Source organism: Schistocerca nitens, chromosome 1, assembly GCF_023898315.1.
Source record: "Schistocerca nitens isolate TAMUIC-IGC-003100 chromosome 1, iqSchNite1.1, whole genome shotgun sequence".
Taxonomy (NCBI): domain Eukaryota; kingdom Metazoa; phylum Arthropoda; class Insecta; order Orthoptera; family Acrididae; genus Schistocerca; species Schistocerca nitens.
This window is the reverse complement of record NC_064614.1, coordinates 239,472,201-239,492,181: the sequence shown is the minus strand read 5'-3', so window position 1 is coordinate 239,492,181 and position 19,981 is coordinate 239,472,201. Positions and strand designations below refer to the sequence as shown.

Sequence of the window (19,981 nt, the reverse complement as noted above, 5' to 3'; positions counted from 1 at the left end):
CAGTTTCTTCAGTTTCAATCTGCAGTTCATAACCAATAGATTGTGGTCAGAATCCACATCTGCCCCAGGAAATGTCTTACAATTTAAAACCTGGTTCCTAAATCTCTGTCTTACCATTATATAATCTATCTGAAACCTGTCAGTATCTCCAGGCTTCTTCCATGTATACAGCCTCCTTTCATGATTTTTGAACCAAGTGTTAGCTATGATTAAGTTATGCTCTGTGCAAAATTCTACAAGGCGGCTTCCTCTTTCATTCCTTCCCCCCAATCCATATTCACCTACTATGTTTCCTTCTCTCCCTTTTCCTACTGACGAATTCCAGTCACCCACGACTATTAAATTTTCGTCTCCCTTCACTACCTGAATAATTTCTTTTATCTCGTCATACATTTCATCTATTTCTTCATCATCTGCAGAGCTAGTTGGCATATAAACTTGTACTACTGTAGTAGGCATGGGCTTTGTGTCTATCTTGGCCACAATAATGCGTTCACTATGCTGTTTGTAGTAGCTAACCCGCACTCCTATTTTTTTACTCATTATTAAACCTACTCCTGCATTACCCCTATTTGATTTTGTATTTATAACCCTGTAATCACCTGACCAAAAGTCTTGTTCCTCCTGCCACCGAACTTCACTAATTCCCACTATATCTAACTTTAACCTATCCATTTCCCGTTTCAAATTTTCTAACCTACCTGCCCGATTAAGTGATCTGACATTCCACGCTCCGATCCGTAGAACGCCAGTTTTCTTTCTCCTGATAACGACGTCCTCTTGAGTAATCCCCGCCCGGAGATCCGAATGGGGGACTATTTTACCTCCGGAATATTTTACCCAAGAGGACGCCATCATCATTTAATCATACAGTAGAGCTGCATGTCCTCGGGAAAAATTACGGCTGTAGTTTCCCCTTGCTTTCAGCCGTTCGCAGTACCAGCACAGCAAGGCCGTTTTGGTTAATGTTACAAGGCCAGATCAGTCAATCATCCAGACTGTTGCCCCTGCAACTACTGAAAAGGCTGCTGCCCCTCTTCAGGAACCACATGTTTGTCTGGCCTCTCAACAGATACCCCTCCGTTGTGGTTGCACCTACGGTACGGCCATCTGTATCGCTGAGGCACGCAAGCCTCCCCACCAACGGCAAGGTCCATGGTTCTTATATCGGTGGATTTCCTCATTTGCGGCCCTCATCTTTGCTATAATGACTGACCATTCGTCTCACTTCCGCTTACGTTCTTTCCTTATTGCGTCACGTGCCCGCAACACTACCAGGAAGGGTTCACTCTCGCGATGGGCAGCACTCATAATGTTTCGGCCCATCAATGTGATTTCGGATTTCCCTTTTTGCGGCCCGTATCGTCGCTAGAATGGTACACCATTTATTTATGCTCCGGTTATATACTATACTTACCGCGTCACGTGGTCACAATGTCACCAGGTGGCATTTAATGTTGCTGCGGGCATACCTTTTTGGCTAATCGGTGTGTTGCAAGGAAGATAACTGGGAAGAAAGCCTGAGTAAAAGATGAAATCATGCAACTGGGCCATGAAACAAAGTTACGGAACGGTAAAGGATATACAGCAATTATGTAACTTTGGAATGAAATCAACAGAAAGTGCAGCGAAGCTAAATCAATGCGAGCGTGGAAAAAATATGAGGGCATCCGCAAACAACATTTTCGTCAGAACGACAGATTCAAGATATATGAAAGTCAAAATGTCTTTCGCTGAAATTAAAGTAAACCCGTCAATAATAAATGATGACGATTTCAGGGGAGAGAAATGATGAGTACATCAAAGCTCTCTACAAGACGAAGGAACCATCTGTTGATGTTACGGAAAAACGGCATAGGGTATCCAGTATTACAGTCGGGGCACAAAAAGAGTTTGTATTTAAACTAGCCTGAAGGTACAGAAAACATTCCTTCGAAATTTCTAAAATTGAGAGAATGCTCCTCCTCGCAGAACATAATTAGAAAAGGTTCATATGATATCAGTAAACTTGAAAAGTATGATAAGATCCAACAGTTAGCATCATTTATCAAATGTTCTAGTGCCTAGATAATAATAGGAAGAGGAAGTTGGTTGAAACCGGAAATGAACATCAACTGAATCCTAAATTCAGTCTGGAGTACTTACTGTAAAGGTAGGTTAGATGCCAACGGTGACGGCGTATTTATTGGAGCAAGAAGTTATTATCGTATCTCGTAAGGTTTTACGGATTCTGATTGCGAATTAATGTGGGTGAAGTTAAGCATGACAGCTGGATGAAGGATGATAATCGAATCCTTTTACTGATCGTCCGCATCAGGAGCTGCAGTGCTATGGCACTTCTGAGGGGACTTACCGAATTACCTGTGTTAGTTTTCTGATCATTCCCTGCAGGAAGTAGTGCTCGTAATGTCTCTTTCCATTATCTTTTATAGCCGGTTTTTACCCTGGTGTTTTGGTACGAATTAGACATAGACAACCCTATCCTCTGTGCTGTAGTATGGGTTGCCGGTCCTCAGGGGCTACCTTATCTCCGGCGTAACATAATCAGTTAATGTAGAGGAGGTATCAGTGACCATAAAGTTATGATAGCGTCAATGAATATCTGTCTGAATACGAGTCTGAATACGGGTCTGAATATTGGTGCTTAGCGAGAGTGACAGTATACATATTGCTGAGTAATTGTGTAGTCAACATGAAATATTCAGTTCTGAGGACGAAACTGTGGAGCACAACTGGAAAAAAAATCAAAAGCTACCATCAATATGCCTTAGAAAAGTATCAGTACAACGAAAAAACAATACAAAGTTACAATTTTCACTTTTTTTTTATTCATTCGTTGACTTGTTTCGGGCCGAGACCCAGTTTTAGAACATCGTAACATCGTCAGAAACAGTGTTTCCGAAAACGTGAAAACCGGATCAAAAATGTGCAACGAACAGTTACAGCGCATACAGATAACAGTATATTCTTGACATGTTTTCACATTTTCGGAAATACCGTTTTGACTATGTGTATGGTGATTTGATTTGAAAACAGATCTCGGCCCGAAACTAGTAATCTAGCGAATAAAAAAAGTGAAAATCGCCACTACGGACTGGTTTTTCATTTCACTGACTAACAGAAATTGCCGATCCACAGCTACTCCAGCATGCTGGAAGTTCGTTAGAAAATTATGTTGCGTGCAAGGAATGGGAAAGACCCACAGTGGTTTAACAGTCGTATTAAAAACTGCTCCGTAAACAAAGAGAAATTCATCACACATTTAAGAGAAGTCAAAACGTAGGTGACAAGTAAAAGCTGAACGAAGAGAAAATGAGCGTAAGGAGATTCAACGTGAGACGCGTTCAATGACTTTGAAAGCAAAATTGTGACAACCGATCTGACTAAAGATCCTGAGAGGTTTTGATCTTACGTAAAATTAGTAAGCGGTTCGAAATTATTTACTCACATAGTGACCATACTTACGCTGAAACAGAAAGCGACAGAGTGAAGGCCGAAATACTGGATTCGGGCTTCCGAATTTGTTTCAGCGCTGAAGATCGTGGTACTGTCACTCTTTTCAATCATCGTACGAATGCGGAAATGGCAGATTTGGCCCCGGAATAGAAAAGCAAGTACAGTCGCTTAATAGTGGAGAGGCATATGTTCCAGATTATATGAAAGAAATTGCTGCCCTTATAGAAGTAGTCTCTACTGTGCATCTGGAGCAGCGAGGGGAGCTAAGTGACTTTATGTAGAATGACCACATGAAACATATTGTGAGAAAAGTAGATGCCAAACTGAGACTCATAGAAAAATCTTAAGGAAATATAACTTATCTATGAAAGAAGTAACTTGCAATTGCTCAACCGATTCTTGTATATTGCCTTTTAGTCGGGGACCGTTATCAGGTGGAATTTATAGAAGAGACACAGAGAAGATCCAACTAAGACCTGCGCGTTTAGTCACGGGATCGGTTAGTCAGCACGAGAGTGTTACGGCGATGGTCAACAATTTCCAAAGGCAGACACCACAAGAGAGGTATAATGTATTTGAATGTTTCATGGAAATCGTCTTACGTGGTTAATTATATCATTTCATGCTCATAACATTCTTTTTTCCCTCTTGAATTCCGTTATTCCTTTATAAAAACGAAAATGAAATTGACATAATTTGAAAGCCCACTAAAACGCTCCATTCGAGCCATGTGATGCCTGTAACGTCACTGGCTAGCTTGCTGCTCCTGCTGTTACAAAGCTAATTAACAGTGAGGATGTCAAATTAAACACCTTCCATCCGTCAAACTTCCAACCTTATTTTCTTTGGCAACCAGTTTCAGCGTTTTACTACGCCATCTTCAGGCCCCTGACCGCCATGTACGAAGAATCTACCTCGGTTGTGATCAGAACAGGGGCCAGTAATACTGGTATTAGTAGATATTTGGTACAGTGATCACTTCAATCATCACCTGCCGACTGATCACACACGTCGGTCAGGGCCCTGAAGATGCCATAGTAAAATGCTGAAACTGGTTGCCAAATAAAATAAGACTGGAAATTTGATGGTTGAAAGGTGTGACATCCTCTTTGAAAGGTGTGACATCCTGTATAGAGCAGCCGAGTCCCGCAACCATCACTAGAAAGATGGACTAAGGATACAATTAACACTGATGTCTTGTTTTGGAGTTAACATTTCGGAAAATGGATTACAAATTTTGTGTAGTACTACATTGTACAAATATATCCACAAAAAGTCTTGACAAATTGTTTTTGAATGTTCCAAAGAACGAGAAGGTGCGCTAAAAGAGGTTGCACCACGTCGATGCCCAAGTTTCCTTACTTGATTAAAAATGTCTTGCACGCTGAAGCTGACATTAATTTACCACCATTATAAAGAAGGATAGTGTCAATCAACGAACTTAAACTCTTAGTAAAAATTATCGTTACAGGCGCATCGTTGCGAATCTCGGTTGCTAGAGTGATGGACAATCGAATATTTTAAGATGCCATCCATAGATCGCTGGTTCTAATCCAGCTTGCAACAATATTTTAACTTATCTGTTATACAAATCAACAGTCCTTTCGTATGGAAACCAAATTACAATTACAAAACTTCACCACATTGATTAGAAACAGAGTATTATTGTGTTTTCCTTGGCGTTTACATGCGCTTACATTTGCAGTAACTGTACACACATGTCATGTTCAGAAAGATATTTTCTAGTTAATACGGCCACACACGTTTTACTTTATGAGAAACAATTTTATCTTCGTACTATCCAGTTAGAATCCTTATTGTTGAAGCTTTTGATATTTCATCGTCTTACATAAGATGATGTTAAATCTGCTTCAGACCCTGACTTTAGTCTACACGCACAAACAGCGGAGGCCTTACGTTTGTGTTACCTGCATGTCGTACATGCCCTGTATCTCTCCGTATACATACCCTCATCGTTCTACACCTCGTTGTACTGTGGGTGTATGATATCTTCACTACTAGCAATACTTTCCAAGCAAGTAAGCAAAGTAAATGCACTTAAACCCAGGTGTCCATTTCTCAGAGTAAGATAATTTTGAAGCTATGTATAATACATTCCACCACTGAAACTACAGCTAAATGAGTTCTTGCTAACGCTATTTTCGTATTTCGTGTAAAATTTTTACAATATATATATATTCCTTCCACGATTGGAACCTGTTTCCTGTTCATCCGAAGTTACATATTCTGTCCGTTGCGCCACGGAGTCCGTGGTATAGGCGGTACATCGGCTAAGTACCTTTTATAGCGGACATCAGTTCTAAGATTTGACAAGAATAATTTAATTGCGCTTTCGGTCGTAGTTCATGACTGATAGTCGACAATCTAGATATAAGATACGATTCTATTTGCAAAAGTTCTACAATTCCTTAGTTTTGAATGAATTTAATAATGCTGCAGGGAGTGCGGAAAAGAATGTCTGTCCTTGCACATATCACCGCTCGAAATGAGTGGAGCATAAACGCATGCTTTCGTAAGGTTTCTACTATCAGCGCTCACAAAATTCCTTTCTATTGTTACTTAAAAGAAGTAAATGCGTTTTCCATCACCAAATAGGTAAACTATTTGCAGAAAAAGTACGTAAAAACCTAGTAACTTCGGCTAACATTCCTATAACATACGTATAGCTTCGTCTTACTTCTAGTCTGCGACGTCATCAGAGCTTCAGCCAATAATAGAACGTTTTCTATCACGTGACCAAGTCTTGATATTTAATGATTTTTAAGCTTTAATTAAATAAAGTAACATACATTTAGTGAGAATATTGCTCGTAAATGCGATCTGAATGTTATAATCACTCAGAAGACCAACAATCCGAATCCCATTTTTAACACAGGAAAATAGACTATTGTACATCACACCGAGGTTTAGTACTGAAATTTAGAGGGAATTCTTTCCGGGAAGAGTCAGACAAGGTATTAATTCTTACAACATACGTCTCGCGAAATGATCGTAACGAGGGAAATGGAGGAACTTGAGCTAATACGTAAGTTTACCAACAATCAGTCTTCCCAGACGCAATGCGCGAATGGAACAGGGAAGGGGGATCAGTTAGTGATACTAAAAGTACGCTTCGTCACACATCGTCAGGCATCTTGCGGAGCTCTGATGTACATGTATCTTTAAATCTAGCGATTGTTCAAAATTAGCGTACAGAACCGACGAGACAGGAAACATACCGTTTGATTTCGAGAGAAATGTTTCCGTAGCAGCCGACGCGCCTAGTGTTTATGTAACTAAAACGCGCTTGCAGCTGTGCAAGTAGCAGAGAGTGTAGGCGAAGCAAGAAACGCTCATTGTGTCAAGATTTCCTGTACGACTAAATGGAACCGTAGATGCTTGAATTTTACTTACTACAGACGGTGGTGGCGTAAGAATGTTTTTTCGTATATTGAGGCTACTTGAAAATAAATTTTACTTATCTTTTGTGTTATTAAATCTCTACCTGTACTTTTTAGTTTAGTGACTAAGTCCTTTTCAGCAATCTACAGCAGAATTCCGATTGCATACTCAGACAATCTGATGTATGGGTTTCATTCGAGTGGGCCATTATGATAAATTTTATTTTATAGGTACGGATCCAATATTCCGCACAAGTGCATTTTCGTAAACGCATCGTACTTAAACTGACGGCACAGTTCTACCAGAGACAGTTTCTACCATCTGCATCTACATCTACAAGGCTACTCTGCAGATCACACTTGAGTGCCTGGCAGAGGGTTCATCGAACCACCTTCGCAGTAATTCTGTATTATTTCACTCTCGAACAGCGCACAGAGAAAATGAACACGTATATCTATCCGTGCGAACTCTGATTTTCCATATTTTATTATGATGATCGTTTCTTCCTAAGTAGGTCGCCGCATCGAGAAACGTCTGTTTTAATGATGTCTACCCCAAATCCTGTATCATGTCCATGACACTCTCCCCCCTATCTCTCAATAAAGAAAACGTGGTGCCCTTCTCAGAACTTTCTCGATGTACTCCGTTAATCCTATCTGGTAAGGATTCCATACCGCGCAGCAGTGCTCCAACAGAGGACGGATAAGTGTATTGTAGGCAGTCTAGTAGATCTGTTGCATCTTCTAAGTGTTCTGCCAATAAATTGCAGTATTTGGTTCGCCTTCCCCACATCAATTTCTATGTGTTCTTCTCAATTTAAGTTATTCGTAATTGTAATTTCCAGGTATTTAGTTGAATTTACGGCCTTTATATTTGATTTATTTATATTGTAATCGTAGTTTAATAGTTTCCTTTTGGTACTCATGTAGATTAATCCACACTTTTCATTATCTCGGGCGAACTGCCAATTTTAGAACCTTATGGATATCTTTTCTAAATAGTTTTGCTATTTATTTTAATCTTCTGATGACTTTCCTAGTCGATAAACGACTGCATCATAAGCAAACATTCTAAGACGGCGGCTCGGGTTGCTTCCTAAATCGTTTTTATAGATAAGGAACAGCAGAGGGGAGCGCCAGAAATCACTTCTATTTTGTTTGACGACTTCCCGTCAGCTACTACGAACTGTGAGCTCTCTTTCAGGAAATCACAAAGCCAGCCGCATAACTGGGACAATATTCCATAAGAACGCAATTTGGTTACAAGCCGCTTGTGAGGTACGGTCTAAAAAGCTTTCTGGAAATCTGTTGCAACAAAATGAAGATATGTTCTTTCGCAGCACTTTCTCACTATGGAAATTAACAGTCGCCTGTTTTTCAGAAAATTATTCAGTTTACTCTTTGAGGTCATTATTACTCCTTTTTATTTAGTTTACAGTTGTTAGCTACGGAAGTCAAAGGCTATAAGGTAGATCCTTAAGAGACGTAACTCTGACCAAATTATATGTTCCCTATGTGAAAATTGCACGTAAAAAAGCGACACGTCAACGCTAATCTCTAAATTACAGCTGCGTTATACCGTCATGCTAACATACTGTGCAGTCTGCGTGCTGCTTTTAGTTAAGACGAGAACGTTAACTCTTGTGCTAGATTTGTGCCGTGATTCCATCACATTCGAGTTGGTCCTAATTCCAGGTACGGTGAATACATAGATTCGTACTTAAATATGTAATGTTTTAAAAAAAACAACTAGACCATTTGACTTTTGCCGCTAAGGACAATAATTTATCTTGTCCAGTCTCTCGTTACTTGAAATTATACTAGTTGGTTTGCATCATGTTATTTCATTTCATACTAGAAACCAGTTGCGAAAATTTCACCAAGATGTGATTGAGATAGTTAGTCACTCTAGAGTTGCCTTTCTTTCACTTTTATTTTTTAAAAACCTATTCATTATTCCTACTTCATGTAAAACATGAAACAAAAACAATGTAGTTTTTGAGATAAAGGGTGTGTAGTTTGGCCATCGACCAGAGTGACGTATAGGATATAGCGATATAATTTGGGCACTACTCACGAATTTTCTGAATTATTCTGATCGGGAAGATAATTTGGTTCTGCATGTGCTTTCCACTAGAGCTACACGTCCACCAAGCGGGGATGTATAAAAGAGGAGCGGAATTCAAAAGCATGTCCAACCATTGGTGTTTAGTTTGTCCGCCTTTTGCTCAAATCACTTCAGCTGAATATAGGGATCCGCTGCAACAACACCAGGTGTACTTCTCTCCTGTGCCTTTGATTGTGACATCTGATGTCCATTTATACACTCCTGGAAATTGAAATAAGAACACCGTGAATTCATTGTCCCAGGAAGGGGAAACTTTATTGACACATTCCTGGGGTCAGATACATCACATGATCACACTGACAGAACCACAGGCACATAGACACAGGCAACAGAGCATGCACAATGTCGGCACTAGTACAGTGTATATCCACCTTTCGCAGCAATGCAGGCTGCTATTCTCCCATGGAGACGATCGTAGAGATGCTGGATGTAGTCCTGTGGAACGGCTTGCCATGCCATTTCCACCTGGCGCCTCAGTTGGACCAGCGTTCGTGCTGGACGTGCAGACCGCGTGAGACGACGCTTCATCCAGTCCCAAACATGCTCAATGGGGGACAGATCCGGAGATCTTGCTGGCCAGGGTAGTTGACTTACACCTTCTAGAGCACGTTGGGTGGCACGGGATACATGCGGACGTGCATTGTCCTGTTGGAACAGCAAGTTCCCTTGCCGGTCTAGGAATGGTAGAACGATGGGTTCGATGACGGTTTGGATGTACCGTGCACTATTCAGTGTCCCCTCGACGATCACCAGTGGTGTACGGCCAGTGTAGGAGATCGCTCCCCACACCATGATGCCGGGTGTTAGCCCTGTGTGCCTCGGTCGTATGCAGTCCTGATTGTGGCGCTCACCTGCACGGCGCCAAACACGCATACGACCATCATTGGCACCAAGGCAGAAGCGACTCTCATCGCTGAAGACGACACGTCTCCATTCGTCCCTCCATTCACGCCTGTCGCGACACCACTGGAGGCGGGCTGCACGATGTTGGGGCGTGAGCGGAAGACGGCCTAACGGTGTGCGGGACCGTAGCCCAGCTTCATGGAGACGCTTGCGAATGGTCCTCGCCGATACCCCAGGAGCAACAGTGTCCCTAATTTGCTGGGAAGTGGCGGTGCGGTCCCCTACGGCACTGCGTAGGATCCTACAGTCTTGGCGTGCATCCGTGCGTCGCTGCGGTCCGGTCCCAGGTCGACGGGCACGTGCACCTTCCGCTGACCACTGGCGACAACATCGATGTACTGTGGTGACCTCACGCCCCACGTGTTGAGCAATTCGGCGATACGTCCACCCGGCCTCCCGCATGCCCACTATACGCCCTCGCTCAAAGTCCGTCAACTGCACATACGGTTCACGTCCACGCTGTCGCGGCATGCTACCAGTGTTAAAGACTGCGATGGAGCTCCGTATGCCACGGCAAACTGGCTGACACTGACGGCGGCGGTGCACAAATGCTGCGCAGCTAGCGCCATTCGACGGCCAACAGCGCGGTTCCTGGTGTGTCCGCTGTGCCGTGCGTGTGATCATTGCTTGTACAGCCCTCTCGCAGTGTCCGGAGCAAGTATGGTGGGTCTGACACACCGGTGTCAATGTGTTCTTTTTTCCATTTCCAGGAGTGTATTTGTTTTATATTTATTTATCGTTAGCGATGATGTAACACTGATGCACTTCTATTACTGTTTAAAATTATCTGTCTAAGAGTAAATCTGACTGTTTATTTACGCAATGGAATTTATATCTGTTCATCTGATGTAATCTGACTGAAATGAAATGTTATTTAATTTTGATCTATGAATATCATAGTTTTCATCTAGAAAGTGTGCTGCGATGCATATTTTACGTTTAAAGAAGTAGTCTCCTTGATATTAGTATAAAACTCTTTACCAGCAAGCCAGTGGTGAGCTCAGGTTGAGTTCGTCGATCTTTCTGGGTACTGATTCGTAGGAAAATAATTTAATCAACGAAGAGACTTACAATTATTATCTTTTAATTTACAACTTATTTCTTGACCAACTGTTAAAATACATGGTTATCAGCGATTGCACCACATTTTTTCTCGGTGTTCAACACTTTGTCAGATAAAACTTTTCCGTCGGTATTTCACTTGCTACAGTCACTCTTATCTTGTGCTACCGACGGTCACTTGCGGCGGCTAGCTCTTCCTCCGTTGAACTGAGGCGCTGTCCTCGCCTCTCTCACGCGGGTTAACGTCCCTGCCTTAGACTCTGTAACTAAGCAAACGGTCCATACAGGATAACTCGAAAGAACACACATCCGCGCATGCAGTATTGTTCTGAACAATCTTTTTTTTTACTGGAGCCCGCTGGAAACACTGTAGGTTGTTGTTGAGCATCCCTTTGTGCTTAAGTTCGGTTTGTTTATTGAGATCACTGTGCGAATGCAACTTGCATTGCATGCTTTCCAACTCTTCCAGAAAGTTGCCGCCGGCTGGTCTGGCCGAGCGGTTTTAGGCGTTTCAGTCTGGAACCGCGCGACCTCTACGGTGGCAGGTTCGAATCCTGCCTCGGGCATGGATGTGTGTGATGTCCTTAGGTTAGTTAGGTTTAAGTAGTTCTAAGTTCTAGGGGACTGATGACCTCAGAAATTAAGTCCCATAGTGCTCATAGCCATTTGAACCAGAAAGTTGCATGAAAAATTTCTACATCTTCTTTAATGCTACACAGGCTGAGTTTGTTGCGTACCAAATATACCGCTAACGCTGGCTGAGGTTTGCGAGTGGCACCATGTTGTCTGAATCGAGGTGGGGAACTTCTCCCTGTCTGCTCAGTATATCTACACTCTCACTCTGAGACTTTAATAGCATAAATGCCAGTAACACCTTAAGGACAAAACATACATTCCTCGTGATGGAGCCGTCGTTGCCCTTTATTTTTAGGTATGGAAAGAGCGAGATAATACAAACAGCTCTCCACCATCTACCTAATTAATTGAATATAGGATCTAAATAAAGGATTCTCAATAATTCTTATTGACTCGCACTTCATAGCCTAGCCTATTGAGGGTACTACGTTTTCCCTTAATCCTCTTTTTTTTGGATAATTTTATAAGCAACTACATTAACTGAATAGACATTCTGCTTAATGGACTATAATTCTTTTGAGGAGCACTAGGACTTAACGGGATTTGTAACATCTTCTGCAGCAATGACGTGAAAGCTGCTAATTTATATGACTTCGCGTGAGTAAAACGACCGCTGGGTGCGTGATGCATTACTACGATGCAGCTGCCTCTCTCACCTCCATTAATTAAAACTCACATGTTCCAGTGAATTTAAGGAAGCGGATAATGAAGAAACTAGTTAATAGCAGTTATCATTAGCAGATCTCTAACTTTACGGTTCATTACTGAAAACACCAGTCACACCAAACTCTTTTAAACATGCAGAGTTTAACAACATTCTGCATGCCACCATTCGACACTGATCCTTCCACACTGAAACCCTAAAGCGGACAAACACGGCGCGGATATCACATTACAAACGAACTATCGAGTTCATCCGCAAAGTGCCTGTCTACGTATCGTCTCAAACCAACCGCCAGACTCGTACTTTATTCTGTGACGCCAACTGCTCGTGCCCAGCAACAACAATGAGACATTACTCAAAAACTGACAGCAGGCAGCGACTACTTTGGAACTGTGCTTCGGCTAACACAGAGCTAGCTGCAACATGGGCACTTCGATTAAGCAGATAGATAAATTTACTCAAGAATGTTGCACATAACGACAAATATCTTGACACGTCATGACATAGGATCTTAGATGAACTATGAATTACTGTATCAGCTGGCTCTAGTAAAGTAGGTTTTTAAATATGCGTGTTTGCGGGTAAGCATTACGTGTTGTATCGCTTTTTTCCTAACGATACTTTGTCATCAAACTCCTACATGAAAGTGGGTCTGCATTCGTAGCAAATTTAAATACTACTTAACATATACAATTTTTAATTAGTTACCGGTTAATAAAAATGCAGGCGGAGAGTGGAAATTTCCAACGATATGGTCACCTTACACTGGTAAGTCAATGAACCGTTTCCTAATTTACATCAGGAAATAAATTTCACAAAACATACTTATTTTGCTGTTATTCACTATATTATTCTGTTGGTGCACAAGTCCGTAGCGTTTTTCCATAAGTTTAATAAACACAACAGATACACATAACTGAGACTTTAGTCATCAATAATGTATTGTCAGCGCCGGGGTAACTTTTCCATTTCGCAACTGTAGAAATCACATGGTTTTAAGATGAGGACCTCGTTGTTCGAAGCGCATTATCATCTGGAACTGAACTAAAAAAAAAAAAAAAAAAAAAAAAAAAACCACCATAACAACCATAATACCAACATGTGAAACCAAAATGCTACCAACGTATGCACCAACCTATTATCTAGTAGTGAACTTGTTCCCTGCCGACTAAGAACCGTTTCGGCAGTGTGCATTACTGTACACTTGTTTATTTCAAGAATTAACCACTACGAGTTACCTACCACTAATTTATAAACGTATAAACCTCCTCATATCGTGTATAGTTTCATTTCATTGACTAATTTTGATCTTCAGGTATTCATTGTTTAGGTGGCAACACGTCTGATGTTTAAAACACAACTCTGTACCGTCATCTGATGAATGAAATCCGCAAAAAAAATAAAGAAACCAATACGTGACCTATTGGCAGTTTATCTATACATTAATTTAACGACAGCGGTGATGCCTGGGATCATCCATTAAAACTAACGTCCACCTAAAGTAAAAAATCTAATAACAATGATAAATGGGTATTAATAACAGGAAAAAATGAGGAAGAGGAAAGAATAGAAAACAATAGTGAGAAAAATCATCTTCTTTTGCATCAAGGGGACATTCAGGTATTATGGAATAGCCGGGTAATAAGGGCTAACGACGTTTCTTCTCTGTTCGGCACTACAGACTTGTGGTAATATCGTAGACTACTTCTGTGGTCACATACGATGCTCTGTAGTGAATATCGGCCGGTTGTCAGCAGTATTTTCTTCGCTATTGAAGAATTTGTTTCAGTTTTGTGAAGTTTCTAAGGACATGGTCAAAACAAATTACATCAATTATTAGATGTGTGCCTTTGACATTGAGATTAAGTGTAATATACATTCAAACATTATTAGTTTATTATACACCGACTGGTTGGCGACTTTTTCTTCAATGAGCAATTTGATACTTTTCCTGCATGACCTGTCGGGTTGTATGGGGTATCTAAGAGTTCTAACGTTACTGCTCTTTGTTGTTCTGAATGTTCTTATGCACCATCTCATTGTTCACCAAAAACTGTGGTTCTTCTCTTGAAGATGTCACCACACCAGAAAGGAAGACGTCCAATATGGACAAAAGCTGAGACATCACCTGTACTGAACTATACACCACACAAACATCTATTAGACATCTAACCAAGAGCTAGGCAACGGCCCAAATGCAACAAAGTTTCTAAGGGCGAAAACTTGCGTACCGAGAACATATTGTTTTTTGCCAAATGCAGTTTGTTGCCTACATTTTGAACCCTCTATTCGGTATTATCCGAACATTTCATGTGACCATCCATCTGGCACACTTTTTATTTTAGGTCTCTTTAATAATAAGACCGTGTGCAAATTATTTTTTCACATGCCGTAACTTACCAAAATAAGTTCCACTCTATTCGTTTTGATTTTGGGCATCATTCCGGTAGTAAACTACGCTTATAAATGTAAATTGTATTCCATAATACATGAATCTGCTCCATTAGGTTTTGCCCTTCGCATCTAATAATACAAACTATGCCAAGTTCTTCCATCTGCTTAGAGTCTCCCTGTGGTTCTCCGTCCTCAAAATTCGCATTTTTTAGAGTTTGTGGTAGTTTGTCGTCATCTGTCCTAATGATGATTCAATGTTTCCATTTTCTTCTATATTCCATTTTTAAATTAGCGACGTTATTTCTCTTTCTATCCTGTGTACCCTGCTACAGGCCTGAGATATTTCAGTTTCGCTCTCTAGGTTCTCTGTGTTAACAACGTTTCCGTTCTATACATTACAGCTGGGAATGACAGGTTTCAGTGGTGTTACTTTCCTTACTTTACAAAGTTAGTCTAATGGTACCATTCGTTATGCTAAATTTACGTTGAAAATCAGTTTCGTATGATACATTGCATCCTAAATACTTGAAATTTTGCCGGCCGCGGTGGTCTAGCGGTTCTAGGCGCGCAGTCTGGAACCGCGCGACTGCTACGGTCGCAGGTTCGAATCCTGCCTCGGGCATGGATGTGTGTGATGTCCGTAGGTTAGTTAGGTTTAAGTAGTTCTAAGTTCTAGGGGACTGATGACCACAGATGTTAAGTCCCATAGTGCTCAGGACCATTTGAACCATTTTTTTGAACTTGAAATTTACATTGAACCAATTTAATAACACTTGATACAATTCATGTGTTTCAAGAGACAATGTTCTCATCATCAGGATGTTGAAACTCAGTTTGTGGAGTTCATCAAATAAAATAACAAAAAAGCGCATTGGAATACGGATCCTCGTCTTAGATAAAATCTTCCACTTCGCACAGCGTCAATGCGCAGCACGCAGTGTCCTGTTCTTCAGCTACCCTTTTTAGAGTCCTTTTGTTTTGTTTTGTATGCCATTATTTTCTTTCGTTAGATGAACGCCATAAAGGGAGTAACAACAACTTGATGGAGCCATGTCTCTTGAAAGGAGTAGTTGATATGTATCAAGTGCTACTGAAGTGGTTGAATGTTAATAATTATTTGCGATAAAGTATAACAACGCTACCTCGTATCTAAAAAGTGTCCGCTCCCTTAGCTGAGTGATCAGTGCGTCTGACTACCTTGCAGCGGACTCGGGTTCGGTTCCCAACCGGATCGTAAATTTCGACACGCAAGTTGCTCATTGTGGCGTCGACTGAAAATATTTGCAACCGGGCGGCCGAATTTCCTCATGTGTGGCCTCTCGGCCATCAATGCCACACGATCATTTAATTTCATCCGAGAAGTGGATAGTATTACATTTACGACTTATTACTACAGAAACCTGGAAATAAGAAAGATATTTGTCATAATTACAAAAATATGTGAGTGAGACAAGTGCCATATCAGTTTTCGAATGAAGTTATGTTATGCCAGTGCCTGTGGTACTCCGTGTCAAGCTAGTACTTCGCAGCAGATTTAAGAGTCTCGTGGACTATGTACTTATCTTAGCAACATCTAGTCTCGAAACTGCTTTGACGACGTGGCTATGTGGACTGGTTGTTACGGCCTAACGGTTCACGTGGGAGTTGAATGTAGATGTACACTTCAGACACAGATCGCAAAGGTTTTGTTCACTCATAATACGCATTGTAACAGCTGAGTGCCTCTCGCAAAATATTTCGCATTGTCATAGGTCCATTGGTTATACCAGTAGTGACTGTAATGAGGCTCGAGGATTCTCTACGTCTGCTGAATGCTTTTACGGGAGGACACAATAATTTGATGCCCTGGAGAAATGTAGACCACATGATTTCGTCACAGTCGCAATGAAAAGATTAAATATGGATTGAAAGTCCGCTGTTGCACTAGATACTTGTCGCAGCGACAAACTGCTAGGAATCAAGAGACAAACTCAGCTCTAAAGCAACGCCACGAATCTGATGTCCAACTGTCATGGGTATCTTTTCTCCATTCAGCTAACAGAGCCCAGAGAAAGTAACGCTTCTTTTGGAGAAATAACCAATATGTTTTCCCTTTTTCTAATAATTTCCGGGTATGCAGCCGGATCCGGTCGACACTCTGCCACATTTCGGCCCAGAGGCGTCCGTCCATCATCAGATGGGCACACTTCTACTGAAGAGCCCAGGTGCAGTCGCGGTATTTATGCCGAATATCGTGCATGCCAAATGTACTGGCATCTCTACAGCGCATGTGTCACGTGTTGACATGCGCGACATAGCCGAGTTGTACGTGCTGCCCTCGGTGGTGAAAGTAAAAGATCATCTAGTCATTGATTATCGAATGAAGCCGTCTATTCCGCTGTGATTGTATAATTTTAATAAATTTTAATAACAGGATTCCAATTTTTATCCAGCTGAAAGCTGGCAAGACGTATGTCCACTGATTCTTTGATTACAGAATCCCAAATTCCGGAAACCGGAGCTAAAACTTTTGTTCCATTGTATTCCATTGAATGTGTCAAAGAAATACAGTGTTCTGCTACTGCCGATTTTGATGGTTGCCGCAGACGGGTGTATCTTTCATGTTCTGTACATTGTTCATGGACAGTTCTTGTCATCAGGCCAATATATGCAGAGTCACATTCACAGGGAATTTCTTACACGCCTTCTTTGTTTAGTTATAAATCGTCTTTAACGGATTAAACCAGGGCCCGGTTCTTTGATGATGGACGGAAGATAACCTTGATTTTGGAAAGATCTGTATTTCTCTGGGACATTCAATGGAATACAATGGAACATAAATATTAGCTCTGGTTTCCGGATTTGGGGATTCTGTAATGAAAGAATCAGTGGAAATACCTCTTGCCGATAATCTTATAAACCGTGACAACGGCTTTCAGCTGGATAAAAATTGGAATCCTGTTATTAGAATTATACAACCACAGCGGAATCGACGGCGTCATTCGATACTCAATGACTAGATGATCTTTTACTTTAACCACCGAGAACAGCACGTACAACTCTACATGTCGCGCATGTCAACACCTGACGCATGCGCTGTGGGATGCCAGTACATTTCGCATGCGCGATATTCGGCATAAATACCGCGACTGCACCTGGGCTCTTCAGTAGTTGTGTACTCACCTGATGATGGCCGGACGTCTCTGGGCCGAAATATCGTGGCAGAGTGTCGACGGGATCCTACTGCATACCCAGAAATTATTAGAAGAAGAAATATGCCGGGAAAATTTGAGAAGTCACACGATTTTCCCTGTTCTTTTATGAGATCACTCACGCATCTCCAGTCGTGTCACGTGATCACCCACACACCCAGCGCCTGATCACGACGCAGCACCACGCAATATGTATTATGCAGTTGGGTTTAGGCCATCTTGAGCCGCATTACTTCTTTTGCAATGGCCAATTAGGCATAAATGTTACAACCTGCGTGGTAGGTTAGCTACTGAAGGGTCAATCTCAGACAGAAGTATCCTCCGTCAGCTCAGAGTATAAATACAGTGTGTTACAAAAAGGTACGGGCAAACTTTCAGGAAACATTCCTCACACAGAAATAAAGAAAAGATGTTATGTGGACATGTGTCCGGAAACGCTTAATTTCCATGTTAGAGCTCATTTTAGTTTCGTCAGTATGTACTGTACTTCCTCGATTCACCGCCAGTTGGCCCAATTGAAGGAAGGTAAAGTTGACTTCGGTGCTTGTGTTAACATGCGACTCATTGCTCTACAGTACTAGCATCAAGCACATCAGTACGTAGCATCAACAGGTTAGTGTTCATCACGAACGTGGTTTTGCAGTCAGTGCAATGTTTACAAATGCGGAGTTGGCAGATGCCCATTTGATGTATAGATTAGCACGGGGCAATAGCCGTGGCGCGGTACGTTTGTATCGAGACAGATTTCCAGAACGAAGGTGTCCCGACAGGAAGACGTTCGAAGCAATTGATCGGCGTCTTAGGGAGCACGGAACATTCCAGCCTATGACTCGCGACTGGGGAAGCCCTAGAACGACGAGGACACCTGCAATGGACGAGGCAATTCTTCGTGCAGTTGACGATAGCCCTAATGTCAGCGTCAGAGAAGTTGCTGCTGTACAAGGTAACGTTGACCACGTCACTGTATGGAGAGTGCTACGGGAGAACCAGTTGTTTCCGTACCATGTACAGCGTGTGCAGGCACTATCAGCAGCTGATTGGCCTCCACGGGTACACTTCTGCGAATAGTTCATCCAAAAATATGTCAATCCTCACGTTCTGTTGCTGTGTGTTTCCATTCCGTGATTAATGTGATTTGAAGAGAAGTAATGAAATGAGCTCTAACATGGAAAGTAAGCGTTTCCGGACACATGTCCACATAACATATTTTCTTTCTTTGCGTGTGAGGCATGTTTCCTGAAAGTTTGGCCTTACCTTTTTGTAACACCCTGTATAAATGTTGTTTCTGCTGGGTCTTGAAGACCTGTAAGCGACTGCCACATGACAGTATGGTGCTGAATGCGCAGGCGCTGCAGCCGGAGGTCCCCTCGGACCGGCCCTTCCCGTGCGACACCCGCCTCGGCCGCTCGCCCTCCCCGCCGGACTCTGTGCACCGCCTGAGGCCCGGAGACATCGACGTCATCGCCGCACTGGGCGACAGCCTCACCGCCGGCAACGGCAACGCCGCCTCCAACCTGTTGCACGTAGCTGTGGAGAACAAAGGACTCTCCTGGACTATAGGTAACGGACCAGTTCATGCAAAAAAAAAAAAAAAAAAAAAAAAAATGGTTCAAATGGCTCTGAGCACTATGGGACTCAACATCTGAGGTCATCACTCCCCTAGAACTTAGAACTACCTAATCTTCACTAACCGAAGGACATCACACACATCCATGCCCGAGGCAGGATTCGAACCTGCTACCGTTGCGGTCGCGCGGTTCCAGACTGAAGCGCCTAGAACCGCTCGGCCACACCGGCCGGCCCAGTTCTTGCAGTAGCGAGTTGGGTTCACAACTTCGTTGGGTGTGAAAATTGCAAGACCAAGAACGGTAAATGAGAATGCAGTTAGGTGCATGAAAATTCACAAGTGACTAGTGTTACACAACTGCCGGCCGGGGTGGCCGAGCGGTTCTAGGCATTACGGTCTGGAACCGTGCGACCGCTACGGTCGCAGGTTCAAATCTTGCCTCGGGCATGGATGTGTGTGATGTCCTTAGGTTAGTTAGGTTTAGGTAGTTCTACGTGACTGATGATCTCAGAAGTTAAGTCCCATAGTGCTCATTTGAACCATTTGTTACGCAACAATGCATGGTATCTGACTTCGAGA

At 42.2% G+C, this 19,981-nt stretch overlaps 1 protein-coding gene across 1 annotated transcript in view; it reads left to right on the top strand.

Annotated features, from left to right (window-relative positions):
• The window catches only part of LOC126235214 (phospholipase B1, membrane-associated-like), a 135,510-nt gene that overhangs the window by 48,367 nt on the left and 67,162 nt on the right, over positions 1-19,981 (top strand). The window contains exon 3 of the mRNA XM_049943947.1: positions 19,182-19,395. Coding sequence (XP_049799904.1) covers positions 19,182-19,395 — 214 coding nt within the window. The remainder of the gene's footprint in view (positions 1-19,181; positions 19,396-19,981) is intronic.